Raw genomic sequence first — 18570 nt, forward strand, 5'->3', positions numbered from 1 at the left:
TCAGCTTCCTAATGGGAACTTAAAACCACACACTATTACAGATAAACAGCATAAGGAGAAGAGACAACAGATACAAATTGCAACATGAGAAATTACAAGTAGATAGTATGAAAAATATTTCCAGAATAAAAGTGGTGAAGCCATGGAACAGGTTATCCAGAAAGATTATGGAAATTCCACTCTTAGTGATTTTCAAAACTTGACATGACAAGGAACAACCTTGAACAACCTGATTTGATGCTGAAAATCTCAGTGAAAGGTGATGTAACAAAGTCCTTTTCAGCAGAAAATACACCTCATCTTCCTTCAGTCTCTCACAAAGGGGATCCTTTTAAAAGATATGGAAGTGAACTAAAGAGCAACATCACTAAATTGCCAAGTTCATGTCACATAATGTACAGTGATTTCTGTCACAGAATGGCAAATGTCATAAGGCTCTTTTTTACTGTTTATTACTTTTGTAAGCATTCAACCAGTAATAGTAACAGCAACAATGGTAATTTTAATAATCTGGCTTTGCTTGCACATCAGCCTTATGTAAAATCTGTACAGAATTATCATAATCATGAATTCGGAGATACGTTTGTAGTTCCCTTTGCTGTACATAACAGTTTATAAACATACTATTCTCAGAATGAATTCATAGTTTGTTTTGTACATGTTTAATATGGCCGTTTTTCCTAGAAGCTGACTACAATGACAGAAATAGTTTGTCACAAGGGAATACATTCTAGCCTTGAATATATGTTAAAGTTGTTTCTTTTGTTTTAATAGACAGATCAATGAGCAGGAGACAGGAAGATATGTACACATGCCGTCAAACAACTAGGATGAGACTGTCCAAGTACGCAGCATATAACACCTACCATCACTGTGAACAGTGTCATCAGTATATGGGTTTCAATCCCAGGTACCAGGTAAAGATTTCCAGAAGTTACTCTGCAGATCAGAAACTGAAGCAGACACAATGCATACACAATTTGTGTACATTCACTGTATTAAAATTGGCTTAGAAATTGTACATGTGTGTTAAAAACAGCTGATTTACAGCGTTTGTTATTTCTTGAGGTTTGCCTGCCTTGACCAGACTGCAGGTTTGGGGACATCAGAGGACTTATTCCAGCCTCATTTACACTAGTTTATTCAGTGCTGTATATATAATCTATGTATATATATATACTTACCAGTTAAAAGTACTTTCCCAGCAATTTTTCCCACTGGGACTTGGTTGTATTTTCACCTGGGTAACTGTAACAGGTGCTACTTCTGATACAGGAGTAGTGCAGCATAGAATAGTCTATACCTGGTATACAACTTGTTATTACTCAAAGTGATAACTCTAATTTCCTGCCTCTTAGAGTGTGAGGAGGAAGGTGTCAGCAATGCAAATACTGGTTTTTATGTGTCAGTATTTCTGAAAACCAAAGAGTGGCCTGTAAGTATTGGTACCATCTGCAAGACAAAGCTGAAACAATGGTTTCAAAAGAGCGAACACTTTACTGTGGGGTTTTTTTTTTTCAGTGTAAGCTCTAGCCTGGGTGATATTGCTTAACACCTATGAATAATGAAGTAAAATCTAACACCATACTGTAAGTGATTGTAATCTGTTTAGCAATGTTATAAATGTATATATAACTACACTGAGACCTTGTACTTTGACTCTAACTGGAATTATCCCATTTTTTCCCATCTTTAGCTTTATGAGTCTACTCTGCATGCATTTGCATTTTCCTATTCTATGCTGGGAGAAGAGATCCAGCTGCATTTTATCATTCCAAAATCAAAGGAGCATCATTTTGTCTTTAGCCAACCAGGAAGACAACTGGAAAGCATGAGGCTACCACTAGTCACAGATAAGGTAGATGGATAATTATATTTATGGTCATATATGGGAAAGAGATACCACCAATTCTTAAATTTGTTGAATTAGTATTCTTTACACTACTACTGCTGTCAAGAGATAATGAAGATGTCCTTATACTAAGCTTGTACCTTCTCCCAGAAAGGGACACATGAAGCAAAACTGTCTAGCCACCATGTTTCTTTATAAATAGCTTATCTGTGACTAAAGGTCTTTCATTATGGGTTTAAGATGTTAAAGTGAGAATGGTTTCAGCAATGAACCTCAGAGACGTTATTTTGTTTATCGTACCATTACTAAGAGGAAGCATTTTTTTTCTGTGGAGAAAGGCAGTGGAATATCCTGTCTTATTCTGCATAACTGCTCAGGCACTTTCACATAAAAATAAAGCTTTCAAAGAATCTTTGTCGTGGCTTCAAGACTGTATAAAGAATCACACGTCACACTTGTAAAGAAAACACTTTGTAAGGTCATCCATCGGACAGGCCACACAAACTCTGATGCTGGCCTTTACGGGGACTCCTGATATCCATGTCTAAGGTGAAGTTGTGCCGTGCTCAGGCCACACTGTTTGGAGTATTGAAGCAATTTGTGGAACAGTAGTGATCAGTAGCACTTCTATCCTGGAGAAAATAAACTACTTCCAATAAACAGTAATAAATCAATACCACCCTCCAGTTCAAGTTTTAAATGGAAGAACCCAGACAGCAACACAGCATCAACTGTGCAATGTGAGGATGAAACCTCCTGCTCTTCCTCAACCAGTAACCTTGTGCTTGGCTACACAGTCAGAAGTGTGCACTGGTTCCTCATGGATTCTTTTCCTGCTTCTGCCACTGACCTGCTTTGAGGCTTTGCCAAAATAATTTATTCTTCCTTTGCTTCTTTTTGTGTTCACTTGCCCCCAGATAGTGCCTGCAATCTTGCTGCAAGATTGAAAAATGCTGGGGGATATATACCTATATTATTAAATCATTATAAAATGTTTTTCTTGATCTACTTTTCATGAACTCCACTGGCATCAAACCCACTATTTTGTGGTTTGGCAGTTTTAAATCTGTAGTGTTTAATTGTGAGGACTTTAGCGAGTCTCTGTAAAGAGGCACACTTTCATCCTGGGTCTTTAATGACCTTGGTAGGAACCAGGCTAAAAACAGTTTCCCAGACTGGAACAGTCCTGGGTATCTGTAGAAACAGGGCTTTTACTGTACTACCAAGCTTGGAAACACCCAGTGAGTTTCAATGCCTTCAAGTTTAGGAGCTGGCCAGTCAGAAGAGTTTCGGAATAAGGTGTTTCTTACTCTCTTATGTCATATGGAGCTAAATCCTTTTCCAGATCTAGCCTCCAGGTCCCTGTGCACTTGGCAGGTCAAGGTTAGAAGTCCTGTCCACTCCACCACACTCTCACCAGGCGAATAAGCTAAGTGATTGAGTTTTCTTTTTTCCAAGCTCTTATAAAAGTTGTTTATTTTCCTATCAAGGTAATTTAAAATGCGTGAGTTTGTACAGTGACAGTGAATCTGATTTATTCTCCTGAAGAATCTGTTTCTCTTTCTCTTTTCTCTCTCCAGGTTAATACAGAAACTCACACTTCTTTTTACTTACAGAGTGAAGATTACATAAAAAGCCCCACTTTTACTCCCACCACTGGTCGTCATGAACATGGACTTTTCAATTTATATCATGCAATGGATGGAGCCAGTCATTTGCATGTTTTAGTTGTTAAGGAATACGAAATGGCCATATATAAGAAGTATTGGCCCAACCACATCATGCTTGTTCTTCCAAGCATTTTCAACAGTGCAGGAGTAGGTAAGCATAACAAAAAGTTCTAAGAAACGTGGACACACGACCTGAACCCTTGAGGTGTTGTTAATCAACAGTGAAATGTAGATATACACCTTGTACCGAGCATGTCTGATCTGGTGATTTGGATTCCCTTTGGAGACAGTGGGTCACAGCTGAAGATGAAATTCACTTAATCCAGGTCACCTAAAGCAAGCTTGATGAATTGCACCCTAGAAATACTTACTTTCTTCTATGGACTTTAAAAGAAGTTGAGGGTGTTAACTCGGAGTAACTGACTGTTTCCTCGTGGAAATAAGTTATATACTAGTTACATGGGCAGTGATGCACTGATTAGGTACATCCTTTAGGTAGGTTCTGCTAACATAACATCTGTGAAATATTCAGCCTTTTTCTTGTGCTGCTGGAACAACTTACACACAGCAGTAGTGACAAAAATTAAAAGTAGATCATTAGGGAAAATTCTCTGTGTCATTCAACTGGTCAGTCAGCATTTCTAGCTGTTTGCATTAAGAGATGCTAGTGGACACAAATATCTGTCAGGTAAAAAGAATTAGTCACTAAACCCTTAAGACACTAGTAAAAAAGTCAGAGTTCATTTTGCATGTGTCTCAGTGTGGTTCTGTAAGTCACTTTCTTGGCGAATGACAAAGTAAGTTGGCTCTGGGGAGTGTTGGGATGTTAAAATCTTCAGAGTGGTTTATACCCTTGTCTGCAGAAATGCTCACTTCAAAAGGCTTTCAAATTAAATGCTAACATTTTCTGCCCCTATTTTTAATCTGATGGTTATGTCCTTGGTTTCAGGTGCTGCACACTTCCTGATAAAAGAGTTGTCTTATCATAACCTGGAGCTCGAACGAAATAGGCAGGAGGAGCTGGGCATAAAACCCCAGGATATTTGGCCTTTCATTGTCATTTCAGATGACTCCTGTGTTATGTGGAATGCAGTGGAAGTTGATTGTTCAGGAGACAGGAAGAGGTAAATAGAGTAATACATGCTTTTTCAGCTGATCTTTTTTAACATTTCACTGCATATAATTTTGAAATTATGTTTGATATACTACAACTTTTACCCTGTACAAGCAGAGAATTATATCTACCTAATGAGAGTAGATATCCTAGATATCTGCCTTTGCATTGCACATAATGTAGTGCTTTTTATTTAGCCTGCTTTTCATTTCTGTCCCTTGAAGATTTACGTGCCCTGCAGCCGTTGCTGTTTTGATTGACACTGGTTCAAGCTACAGTTACTTGGAATGCAGATTTCAGGCTCTGTAAGCAATCCCTGATACACTGGACAAGCATGGACATTCACATGTACATTTTTCACCAGATTTTTCTAAGGAAGCTAGAAGACAATTCTGTGCAAATTGTGCAACTGATTTCCTGTGGCTCTTTCATCAGTCCCAGTCTGTGTGGCTCCTTTATGAGTTCCCCAAATCCCCAAACTAGTATTTTTGTTTTCATTACTTTGGAACATTGTTTGTACTAGGTATTTTTATCTATTCCCAGAATGGTGCTATGCAGGATTTACAGCAAACCTTCAGAGAGAATGAAACTCAGTGAAAACTGAGATTTATGGGCTCTAGGAGTGGGCTAGAAGTACTTTGTGCTTAAGTTATGTCACAAAGTCTGCAACCCTCCCAGATTCATTAGAATATTATCTAGGTAACTTTAAAAGCTTATATATCTGAGTGAATATTTTGCAAGATCTAGACTAAGTTTCAGATCTGTCATACCAGTCCCCACCACATAAGCACCAGTTAAAGTTTTAAATAGAGAGACAAAAAAATGCAGTAAACTAAGACAACACTGGAGTTATCTACCTGATATCATAACAACTTTTGACTGTTAATAATTGCTCTTCAGCTGAATGAGATTCTGAATGTTCTCTATATACTTTGAAATTAACACATTTTCATAATTATTGTAGTGACTATACGTGGACTGAAAGGAATGTTTCCTTGAAGCAAATTCTACAACATATTGAAGCAACTCCCAATGTTACTCATTATGCCTTAATTGGGATGAGAAAATGGTCCAGTAAAACAAACAGTGCTGAGATCAAGGAACCGTTCTCCTGCTGCCATGTGCATGATTTCATTATGCTGAATGTGGATCTGACACAGAATGTACAGTATAACCAGAACAGGTAAGTGAATCTGCAGCACCTTTTGAATAAAGATAATGAACAAAGTAAAAGAATTTTTACAAAAGCTCTTGGTTTTTTAGGGAGGTTGTGAATGACATGCAGACAGATTTTGTTTTCTTGCTAGTGATCCTTCCCAGGTTGCCAGAAGTTGAAAAAAAGACATTAATTTCCATAGTTCCAAATAAAACAGTCATATTTGAATTACAGGGTAGATATACTCAGCAGTGTGCCCTGAGGTATTGGTCAACTCCAAGTGACCTTTTGGTGAACACTTTACTTCCTCTCCTGCCCACTTATGTGCACTCCCTTCCAAATAAAACAGGGATGTGTGGCTGAATGGTACATAACCAAGTCTTGTTCTAACATATAGATGGGCTTTTTACCCTGAGTAGCACAACACTGGAGTGCACCACATGTGTGCTCATCAGAAAAATCAGAAGAAAAGCATAAATAAATCTTGTTAACATTGGTGGTTGTTTCTCACATTCATCTGTCTCAGAAATCCCACTTTTTCATTTATTGTGCCACATAAGACATATCTGATTATAATTTTGTCACACACAGCATCACCACAGTTACCAGAATAGTATTCACTAGGTACATCATCTCACAGAATTTTATTGATGTGTGTGAAATAGACTGTGGTTTTGGCCCCACTTTTGGGGGAATTTATTACAGCAGAATGAAGTATATATCACTAGAATGGAATTCACTTATCTAAAGATGGTCTTTAGGCAACTCAGAATATGCAGATGATGTCCATATGGGGCTGGCAGGTGTGACATGAAATCTACATGTGTTTTTCTGTAAGTTAGGTGGGACGCCTTGGGTAATCTAAAATGGCTCTACACATCTAGACTTAGGTAACTGAACATCAGTCACTGTGCTTCTCAGAAGAACTCTTCTAACTCAGGAAGATACCTTTTGAAGTCCAAGTTTGCTTGGGACTGCAGGGAAGCATTCTGCTTTCATTATTCTGTGGATAAACAGATGGTCTGTATTTCTATTGTCACCAGCCTGACACTTTAAAACAGCATTTTAAACTTACTCCCATGTGTCTCCTAGTACAGAACTATGTTCCCAGGCTGCCTAACCATATTGCCTTTTGAAGCATTATGAAAGGCTAGGCGATACAATGACAATAAAGCAAAGTGATATGAGTACATGCAGCAATGTTAAAATGTCAGGAATGCCAGATCACACCACCCATTTCCTGCCTGTTTCTTTAAACCACATGTGGCTCATCCTAATCCTCTGTGTGGGTGCTGTTGAGCTTGAAGTATCATATGACATTCCAAGCTTGGGCTGGCAAGGGAAAAGGTATATTTTAAAACACAGAGACACTGACAGTCAGGGATACGAAATAGCCATGTAGGTAGATATTGCTAAGATCAAAGACAAATTTTTAAAACCCTATAATTAAATGCCATGTTTCTCACTGATATCAACTGTTGCACTAATTGCTCAGCTCTCTTAAATTAATGCCCTGGATGTCAATCCAATGGTTCTGCACATCATCCTACTTCCTTTCAAAATGGAGAACCACATCTGAATTTTCCAAAGACAAGAGTATTTGAATTTAGTCAAAATTTTAGGAGTTTACCTTTTATTCTGTTCCATCATAATCTTTGAATGGGTCAGATTTAAATCATGGATATTTGGCCTCATTCTGCTTAATTTATTCCTGTGTCTCAACAGTTCTCTTGTAATAAGAAAAGACTCCTTGTCTTCAAATAGTTTTCGTCTCTAACATAAAATGGCATTATTTCTATAGAAGCACATTGAAAAAATTACTGGATATTCGTATCCTGCTGGCGAAATGAGTAGTCAGATACTTATGTGCGTTTGACAAAGCAAATGTAGGGCCTCGTCCATTTCCTTGGAAGTTGAAGAAATTAATTTCCTTGACCTTATTTGGGGTAGTAACCTATGTAGCAATTTTCTATGACTGCATTATTGTAGTAAAAGGCAAAGAAAATATTTTAACTCCTAGGTATTTTCCTGACAATTTACTGCCTTTCCACTTTATGTTTGTGGTTCTTTCCCTCCCTAAGTGCTTCCTTCCCTCATTCTGATCTTCTTGAACTCATTCTAGCCTAGTTTATTATTACAAAGCTGAAGCCTCTTTCCCTAACTGGTAGGCACTGGTGGAGAGTCAGTATGTTTGACACCTGTCCCTTCTGTGGTGCTGATCAGACCTCGAGTGCTTGTATTTGTCAGCGTGTTACAAGAAACATTCCTCTGACCTGCTATGATTTTATTCTTTCCAGATTTACATGTGATGATGTTGACTTCAACTTGCGTGTCCACAGTGCTGGCCTTCTCATCTGTCGGTTCAATCACTTCAATGTGATGAAAAAGCAAATTGCAGTAGGAGGACAACGATCCTTCCACATAAAGTCCAAGGTGGGAACTAAGACCTCTGATTCATTGTTGTTAAAATTCTGTTTTCCTTTTTTATACCTTTTATCCAGGAGACCTGAGGTATTTTGGTGCATTTACTGTTGCCAGTAATGGAGTATGTCTGCCATGTAGGGCTTTTTTTAGTTATTTATTTATGAAATCCGCAATATTCTTGTCAAAAATGCACCTGTCCTTAATAATTTTCCTTTAAAACTTTGAAAAACACCCAAGTGTCTCATTACGGTCCAAGTAACCACTCACTGTGTGTTTTTTATCTACAGCTATTGAATTGCTCATCTTCATGTGACTTCATATGTAGGAGTACTCTGAGTTCAAAGAAGAAACCTCAAAGACTACAAATACAATTCTATGACTGTCTGAAACTTTTCTGGTGGCAGACATTTTTGGCTGAATGATTTTGCTTGTTATTTTAGATTTTTAGGGTAGAGATATGTTTTATACAAACCAAAATTCAGAAAAGAACAACTTGACTGACCAAGATTGATCTGTACCAGAAATATTTTTTCCTCATAGGTATCTGACACTCCAGTTTCAATCTCCCCTGCTCAGTACATTTGTGCTCCTGACAGCAAGCACACCTTCTTGGCAGCACCTGCTCAGTTGCTCCTTGAAAAGTACCTCCAGTATCACAGCCATCGCTTCTTCCCTCTCTCATTGAAGAATTATAGCCATCCAGTGCTATCTGTGGATTGTTACCTTAACTTAGGACCACAGGTACTGAACAAAATAATCTTCGAGCAGCTCTAGAAATGTATAGGGTATGTTTTGGATGGGTTTGCTGATGCATTCCTTAATAAGAGTTATAGAGCCTTTGAAGAATTAGGTATTAGATCCCTATAATGTTAAAATGAAATTCTTAGTCCCACAGAGATAATGCTAGAGGCTTTAATGGAAGCACATGGAGAACAATTCCAGATTTCTCCTAAATACTAATATAGTCTGTTGATTATATTAGATTTTGAATTATTACAGAGCACATTTTTCTTTAAGAAGTATTTTCTCAATCTGCTATAATTTGTCTCTTTCTACAACAAATTTTTTCCATAAGAGAGTTTTACAAATACTAGCTAACCCTTAGAAAGCACTTTAAACAATGTTTTAGTTCACTTTTGAGTGATAAGCTGAGCAGAGAAGCAAATACCAAAAAAACCAGTCAGAATGGCAGAAGCTGACATTAGATCTCAGGAGCTGTTCACTCCCTCTGATGAGTTTAAATATAAAGCCAAGGTCATACTTCAACTCAAATGTAGGTTGAGTAGAAGTGTGATACTAAGGTGGTGTTGTTCATGAGAGAGAAACTGTTTTTACCTCTTCATCTGACTAGAAAACTAAATGAAACTCAGTCTTGCTGATTTACTAAACTTCTTTACCAAAGTAGCTGTGTAATGAGCTTCCCATATATGCTGCTCCCAAAACATCTTGAACTATATCTTTTCATTTTCTTTCTGGCTAAGCTCCTACAGGCCTATGTTCCCACCATACTTAGGAAAACAAACTATGGAAGGGTGTTGTACTGTTACTGTCTTCCTCCATTGCATACTTTCAGGTCTAACCCATTCGGCACATGAAATGAGTTCAGTTTGGTTCTGGAATTGTTACCTGAGCTGGAATATGATACAATAGGATTGAAGGAATATGGAATAGACATACTGGGGCAGAGTCTCAGTTGCTGTGGTTCAGCCTTCCTCCACTGAATAAGGCTGATTTATGCCAGATGAGGATCTGCCCCATCTATGTAGTACAGTGGCACTTTGGAAGCAAAGTCCTGTGTGGAAAGTTCCTTAATTTAGATTTTTAAATCCTGAAACAGTGCTATAAATATTCCCAGTTCTTAGTGGATGTTGAGAGTAGCCATAAAAACAAACTAGACAAGAGGAAACCTTGTGCATTCATGTGTATGCCCAACTCTACTGACTTGAGTAATCCTATTGGAATGAAAATTGGAATTTATAAAGGTTCTTTTCATGTCTGACTGTATAGTTACTGTATTTACTCGTATAAATAAAATTTGCTGGGCAGGTCACAGCATTATGGTTGTGGGGAGCTAGAGTTACTGCAGCTTTCAAACTATCACATATAATAATATGTGATAATAATAGTAATAAATAGTAGCAACTAATATATATTTATGAATTGTGCTTTATATATATTTTTAATAAGTAGAGGGATGTTTTGGAAGGAACCATACATCTCACAATATTTGGAGTTGGAAAGCAAGTCTGAATTTGAATCAGCTGAAAACACTGGAAGCTTGATATCAAGTCTTAGCTTTATATAGAAGCTTGAAAAATGTTGATTTTTTTTTTCCAACCTCTCCCAATCAGATTGCAGTTTGCTATGTGAGTTCTCGGCCTCATTCTCTGAACATCAGTTCCTCTGGTTTGACATTCAGTGGTCTCCTGCTGTACCTCTGTGACTCCTTTGTTGTAGCTAGCTTTTTGAAGAAGTTTCATTTTCTTAAAGGTGAGCTGCAATAACGTTATTGCAAAGAATTAGATGACAGGATTTCTGGGAACCTGGGGAAAGTCCATTTTATATGAAAATATCTATACATATATATGTATATGCATGTATTCATATTTGTATTTATATGTCCCACCCAACTTTGATGCTTGATCATGCTGGCTCTGCACTGTAGTAAACTGGTATATAACAGTGCTATAAGTTCTGCAGATTTCTAAGTGGGGAGGAATGTTGGATCCATATTATGGTGTCTAGTGTACATACACAACTCCTTATTTTATGTTTGAAAACCGAGTATTGAAGGTTTTTGCAGGAACCATTTACCTATTATGTTACTCCAGATTTTATAATTTGTGATGGAAAATGGGTGATGGACAATCCTCTATCAAAATCTATTTACTATTTTTGGAAATAGAAGCTGGCTCATTTAAAATTTATTCCCAATAACCAGTTTCTCCACGTAATTCTAATGATGGTGTATAGCAGTGGAGACAACTAACTTCCACTTGGATTTCAGGCAGTCACATTGCAGACTTCTTTTGTATCATTCTGCTACTATCTTAGGCATTTAGTGCTCTGGGGATTTGTTTCACTCACAGCTATAACTGTCGCTGGAAGAAGAACACTGTGGTTAGTGCCTCTTGAAACAGGCAGAGTTGTTATGAACTGCTGTGTTCTCTGTTGCATTTCACAGAGGCTATCAGTCAGTCTTATTTTGCATAAACCAGGCAATTTTTATAGCTTGTAGCACAAAATATATTTGCTTTGGGATTTCTCCATCTCCCCTAGCAGTTTACTTGATTTTCGAACCTGCCACATAAGCACTAGAAACCACATGACTGTCAGTTTTGTTTCTTTTTAATTATATACATAGCTTTTTTTTTTTTTGTCTTGGGCATTTGCACTTACCTCCCTGTCTCTCATTCAGATTACCGAATGCTGTTGAGGTAATTATTCCCTCTTAATTGAGCATTTTTCTCAGAATCCAGGAAGCCACACAAGCAAGTTAAAATGGTATCAGCATGTCAGTCAGGGCAGTTGATATTGGTTAAAATTGATATTATTATAAAATATGATCTTTTTACTTGGGCATTTTGAGCTTGCCTATGTCCATAGCCATACAGGTTCTTTGTTGCCAGCACATTAGCTTATCAATCTGAAAACCACTAAAAGTTAATGATTAGTTTTAAGGACATATTTAGACCATTTTTTGGCCAGCAAAACACAAAGACCTTAGTCAGCTATCACAGCGATTGACTTGTGTGTTTTGCTGAGTGAGGGTTTCACTCAACAAAGGTAATGATCAGAAGGACTAAAACAGGAATGGATTTAGGGCTTTATCTTGTTTGCTGCCAGGACACATCACCACCTCCTTAGACCTAGCTGTTCTACCCTTCCTTACCCTAAAGAGTAGGGGAAGTACTATTAGTCCTGTTTACTAGGTGGATACTAGGTACCTCAGGTTACACGAGAAGATCCTGACAAACAGGGAGCTGAACATGGCTCTCCTCAGTCCTACTGGAGCAGCTTAATTTTCTCCCAGCCTATTTGTAACTCCTGATGTGAAAGTGGTGGAGTTCTACATGCCAAAGGGTGGTGGGAGCTGGGTGATCTGAGAATGAAGGGGATACTCATGTGAGTTTCTTTTTAACTGTTTGCTTAGGTGCCACCCTGTGTGTGATTTGTCAGGACCGCAATTCTCTTCGCCAGACTGTTGTCCGGCTGGAGCTGGAAGATGAATGGCAGTTCCGACTGCGGGATGAATTCCAGACTGCCAATGCAAAAGAGGACAGACCACTTTTCTTCCTGACTGGACGACATATTTAATTGAAAAGAGACACATTTCCTGAATGATACAAGAGACTAATTGCCACCATCTCATGAAATTACTTTTGAGAGGCTCTGCTTTCTGAACAGAAAGAGGGTTGTTTTCCATGGTTTATTAGAATGATCTATAATCAGACAATTTAAGTTTATATTTCCAATCTTTAAGTGACTTTTCTAATTTAATTGTCTGATGGAAGTCATTCCCAGTTTCTGAGAGAGACATAGAGATTTACTACTCCACATGGTGGAAATCATTTTGGATCAGAAATGAGGTCAATGAGTGCACTTCTTCTGTGACAAAAAAGACCAATGCAAGTTCATAAGGAAAAGTTTTAGGAAACTTTTTGTATGTTCCAGAAATAGGAAATGTAAATTTAAGAGCGGATTTTGGTTTACAAATCTTATTTATCTAACAGTTGGCACAGGGCAACAGGAGTTGTTACAGTTTTGTAGTATATTCTACTGATTGATCCAGGTAGGATTTTTATATGAAGATTTGTAAAGTATATTTCTTTAATAGTAGGAACTCAGTTGGAGCTTTATTTTTTGGAATAGTTGCCACACTGGATAGTTTTACCATGCAGGACCCTTGGAATAGAAGCATAATAATATGTCTGGTTTTATTAGCATAAGGAAGAGAGTTAAGAAGGTAGATGTTAAAATGAGATCTGAACATTTAAACCTGAAACTGTTATTAACTTGAGTAACTGAAGACATCAAATGGTAAGACTGATCTGCAAGTGATTTATTACATCTAGAACAGTGGTGGTTTGCGACTGAATTGTTGAACTGGCTGCAAATTTCAAGCTGGGCCCAGTGCACTCAGGAAAGCAGGTGAGACGGTTCTAAAACACTCCCAATACACTTTCTGGGGATATTTTCTTGCCAAGGTGCCTCAAAGGAGTGGGAAAATGGAGATTACATTGCTGAGAAATTAATGTGAAAATCTAAAAAGATGCTCTAGAATGGCACCAGGCATCACAATATTTCATATGCTCTAAATGTGAAATCAGTGATCACCGTCTTTGTCTAGTTTATGGAAATACTGTCTAAGTTGCAAACTTTCTGTTTGTCTGTATAGAATCAGTGTTAACTTCACTCAGTTGAGGTGTAGGAAGGATGAGTACAGACATTTGCTAGTTAATATTTGGGCTGGCCTTTCTTGCTGGATACACCAGTGGGTGGATCATTGATTTTATAGTGATGAAATGCTATCAGGTCGCTGAACCCGTTAAAATACTGTCCTTGAAATGCAGACATGAGTATGATTATGCCAAAGAGGTCATTTAGGTTCATTTGCAGAGAAAATGTAAGTTGTGTAAGTTTGAGAGACGTGGATTGCTACCTACAAGGTAACTGCTAGCAATCTGTGTATTTCTATATATCATTGTCCTTGCTTCAGAGTGAGAATTCACTTTAAGTTTTGGGAAGGAAGGTAAGCATTGTCCTGTGTAAATAGTATTACCTGTTCAGTTTTCACCAGTTGATTAGTTAATTTAAACTTTTTTAAAGAAGTGTGGCATTTATGTCTAATCCATCCTTTATAAATAAAGTTCATGCTGCATGGACATCTGTCTCAGTGATGTACAGGACCAACAAGTACACTTTTGTAGTGGGACAAAACAAAGTAAAAGGATTGGTTAAAAGGAGTTAATATAATTAAGCAATGACCTGAAATGATCAAGAGAAAATACAGTACTGCTTAATGGTCTACAGCATACCACAGCCTCAAACATATAAGAGTTTTTGCAAGAACTCAGATCTAAAGACAGTGGGTTGAAATCTCCTTTCCTGTAACCAAATATTTAAACAACTTTTTAGATCTGAGATTTGCTTTGCCAGTTTTTAGACATCCATTTTCTCCAAGAATCTAAAAGGCCTAAAGTATATAATAAAAAAATAAATAAATCACATCCTTTCTTAACATTCTCTTTTGCCGCAAAGTCTTCAAAACTTTGACAAAATACAGCTGCTAGTTGGCTAAGGCAGTCATGCTCCTGAGTGCTGTTTCACTGATAACTTTTTGCTCTATGAGTTGCCTACATACTGTATCCTGCCTACAGGAAAGGAGTCTCAGGACCTGGTCTCACGAGATCTAATGTCTGTTGTGTGACCAAGTGCAATCATTCTCCACCATGGATTATATACATTGTGTATGGTGAAACATGCGTGCACAGCCCATTGTCTGATGAAGCACATCCTGTTACAAGACTAGATATGCATTTAATATGTGACCAAAATGCAGGTACTTCCCATCATACAGGTAGCTGTGCACCCCCACGGTAGAAAAACACAGCATTTTGTTCACAAGATGCCAAAAAAGTAATGATGGATGAGTCAAGGAGAGCCACACTCCAGAGCTCCATCCAAAAGTTTCTTCATCCTTGACCTTGTTTACAAACTAAGCCCCTCTAGAATGTAAGCTTTCATGGAGAGGAACAACATAGAGTGTGTGTGAGTAATAGGGATAAATAATAATGAAATAAAAGTAAATCTGCTTGGATGGGACTGGCATCCTCTGCTACAACCCTTGGTGTTGTAGTTGTTTACCACAGGTGTATGTGTAGGGCTAGGAACCCAGGTCCCAGCTCCACACTTCTCTTGTCTTGCTTTTTGTGGGATGGAATTACTGGCTTTCAGTCCCAGTGGCCTTTGTGAGAAATATTGGCTCATACCCCTTATGAACACAAATCTTAAACAAACTAAAAGGTGTTGTCTGCACGCTTTTAAGACTTTTTATAGCCTCTACCTTCTCCTCTAGTGCCTTCCATGCTTGCTGATTTAGTCATCCACTATTATCACCTGCAGATAATATTATTAGCATGTTCTGTATTGCATGTCAGAGAGTGAAGCAGTTCATGATTCAGCTTCCGCAAAGCACAGAGTCCAAATATAGAGAAGGTTACTGGGAAGGTGACATTATATTTTTCCTTGCTACCATCCTCTCTTCTCTATCAAAGCACTCTTCACAAGTACTTAAGCACTAATGTCTGGTATCTAATCATTACAGATGATTTGAACACTAGCAAGTGCTTCCCGTTGTGGTGGTACAGAATGTACAGATCTCAGCTCCCACTCTGCATCCAGAAGCAGTTGCTAAATATTGCTTGAGAGGGGGCTGCTTTTCAAAGACTGTATCTGTGACACTCTGTGATGAAACGTGTCTCTCACACAAAAAGAAATAGTAATAGACAACCAATCCAAAGAAAGGGTCAGATGAGAGCTTTACAGGGTGGAAAACAGTGGTAAAAAGTGTTTGCAGGAAATCAAGGACTGTGGGCAGGGACTGTGTGCAGTGTGAGAGAATCTGGATTTCTGTGGCAGTTGAAATTCATGTGGGTGGCGTGAGCACCCAGCTCAACAAGTCCCAGCCACGTGCCACAGGCTGCTCAACTGGTCCCAGTTTGGTGGGGATTGCAAGACATCAGTCCTTCCTAGGGTCCATTCCCCAGCTGCTGCCACAGTGCCTGTAGCAGAATTGACTGTGCCAGAGCTGTTTCTCAGGGTGGTAATGCATTGCAATTGTCATAAAGCCCAACCTCTGCTTGCATCCCTCTGCCATGCATCACTTGGCCAGTGAGCACAGCCCACCACAGCCCCATGGCACAGCCTCTCACCACGTTCACCCACATACAGCTGCCACTCTGCCTTTCAACTCTCCCACCAGAGTCCTCTGCTGCCACATCATCCCCCAGCTCTCAAGAACCAGTCTTAATATATCATCAGCTATCACTGAAATATGGTGGATATGCTGGCACAAAATAAAATCCATATTCTTCCAATTTTTCTACTTCCTTAAGGGTAAAACTTTACAGTGAACAGTGAAACTAGTCCCACATATCCTCTGCCTGCTGACTGTCTTCTGTCCCTTATACCTGCTCCAGTCTGCACCTGAAGAAATACTCAGCATTTCTGGTGGTTTTCAAATGCTTTTATAGCATTTTCAGTCCTGTTTTGACAACTCCCCAGATTACCATTGATGATTGTGGAGGTCACAGCTCCGGCAGTTTTGAAGCAATAGTCCAAATGCTGGCATTGCCTATTGCTGACATATTTGGCAAGGTGGTGATGGGGTGTTGGATATAACAGCAAGGTTCCTGTGCAGTGAGAAAAAGGTGTTGGAAATCAATTGCCATGATTTTAAGAGAGACTTCATAAAGCTGCTTCATACATAAATGTGGTTTTGATTAAAATCTTAAAGAAAACTGAGAATTTTTGATTTAGATTTATATAGCAATATAAATAGAAGAAAATCTCTCCACACCTCTTACATGACTGATATGTTGATTATGCATTTAAACCCTGAGTGTACTAAGAATTATTATTCTGGCAATGTGTACTGTGGTGCTGTAGAAGATGTTGAGTGGTGCTGTTAACAGCAACTTAACAATTTTGTTTATACTCAGAGAAAGTGAGTTTTTACTTGTTATTACATATGGGGACCAGTAGCAGTTTGGAGAACAGATACTGCCTCACAGGTTAGTGGGGCATGTGTATGGCATGGAGTTGATTCCATATCATAAGATACCTTTGCATGTATGTGCTTTTGCAAACACACAGAACCTTTGTTTTTTGCTGATGGTGTGATTTCTTTCTACTAGAACCTAAATTATTCTAGTAAATAATGTTTATTTATCAGCCATAAATCTGGAAGATCTCTCCCAGACAAGTTGGCACCTGTGCTGGGGCATGCTGGCAGCCCTGTGTACCTGTTTGATGGTTCATGTTTGATCTGAATACGCAGCATCTTGAACCTTACTTCTGCAGGAGATGCAAACCAGGAAAGTTATGACTAAGCAGCTGTGTTAGGTAGATTTTATTTTTGCTTTCTTAATTTAGCCCCGTTTCAGATACATGATGCTATGAATTGCCATGGGTGTTTAGTTCCATACACTTTGTCCATGGCAACTGCAGTAATGTGAAAAAACTGGAGAAAGTAAAACTATTTTAGGAGAGTGACACTGTCCCAGTACAGTAGAGTTGTGATTGTATTTAAAAATATCTTAAATTAATCTTTGCATTGAACAATTATTCTATTAAAAACAAGATAACATAATCTCATCAGTTCACAAAATAAAGTTCATGTGAAGGTTACTATGAGCTAATATTACTATATTTAAATATTCTGGAATGATTACAAGCATTTTTTTTCCTTCTCATGATACAGCACTTGCAAGTGTGGTTTATAAAAAGAAGCTGGCTCCTGTTTACCCTGTGTCATCATGTAGTGAAATCATAAGACATGGTTTAAAACCGACATCAAAACTTGTGTTTACAGTGCATAATTATCCAGTGAAACTTGTTGCTACAGGATCTCACAGAGGCTATGGGCTGAGCAGGTATCTGAAAACCAGTATGAAGCCCGTGTGCAGTGCGAGTCTGAGAACGTCTGTCAATTTTGTGTCAGCCTGTGTTCCACATTTGTCTTGTCTGGTTGAAAACCAAACTGGGAAAGTAGCAACAAAGTTGTGAAGTCCTTAGAGTGGGGAAATGAGAAGGGAGGGAAGGAAAAAGCAGCTGCTGGGATTGTGAGAACTGGGAAGAAGGCAAAGAAACAATGGCCTGGCTCAGTGGTCATGACCGCAGGAGGTGGGATGGGAAGCGTGTAGTGGGGGCGGCAACCTTGGGAAAAGTCTGGGAACCATTGTCCTCATATATGAAAATTACAGAGCAAATTCCTTTTACATCTTGTTATTATTCAGTTTCTGGATATATTCATCAGAAATGTTTGGTGATGGTCGCCCTTGGACATGAGATACCAGATGCACTGATCTAGGAGCGGTCATTGGATGCATCTGTGTTGCACAGAAGAAATGTTTGCACTTGTTAGTGCTTCCTGGAGAAAGCAGAAAGATCCTGAGGTTGGACAGTCCAGAAAATGACAAAGGCCTCAGAAATACAGTGTGCTGAGAAAGATGCATACCCACTTCTTGAAGAATTTTATAAATAAACAATATGAAGCATATTACAATTATTTAAATGCTATTTCTAATAGATTTTTATACTTAGCCATCACAGCTTGAAAGTAAATTTATCA

The 18570-nt window shown here is 38.4% G+C and overlaps 1 protein-coding gene across 1 annotated transcript in view; it reads left to right on the forward strand.

Annotated features, from left to right (window-relative positions):
- Window positions 1–14101, forward strand: part of GREB1 (growth regulating estrogen receptor binding 1) — a 69299-nt gene extending 55198 nt beyond the window's left edge. The window contains 9 exon segments of the mRNA XM_032684319.1: window positions 775–917; window positions 1697–1858; window positions 3469–3673; window positions 4472–4646; window positions 5601–5819; window positions 8090–8225; window positions 8757–8957; window positions 10568–10706; window positions 12370–14101. Coding sequence (XP_032540210.1) covers window positions 775–917; window positions 1697–1858; window positions 3469–3673; window positions 4472–4646; window positions 5601–5819; window positions 8090–8225; window positions 8757–8957; window positions 10568–10706; window positions 12370–12533 — 1544 coding nt within the window. The 3' untranslated portion in view covers window positions 12534–14101.
- Window positions 14102–18570: the final 4469 nt, after the last annotated feature.

Source organism: Chiroxiphia lanceolata, chromosome 3 (genome assembly GCF_009829145.1).
Source record: "Chiroxiphia lanceolata isolate bChiLan1 chromosome 3, bChiLan1.pri, whole genome shotgun sequence".
NCBI lineage: Eukaryota > Metazoa > Chordata > Aves > Passeriformes > Pipridae > Chiroxiphia > Chiroxiphia lanceolata.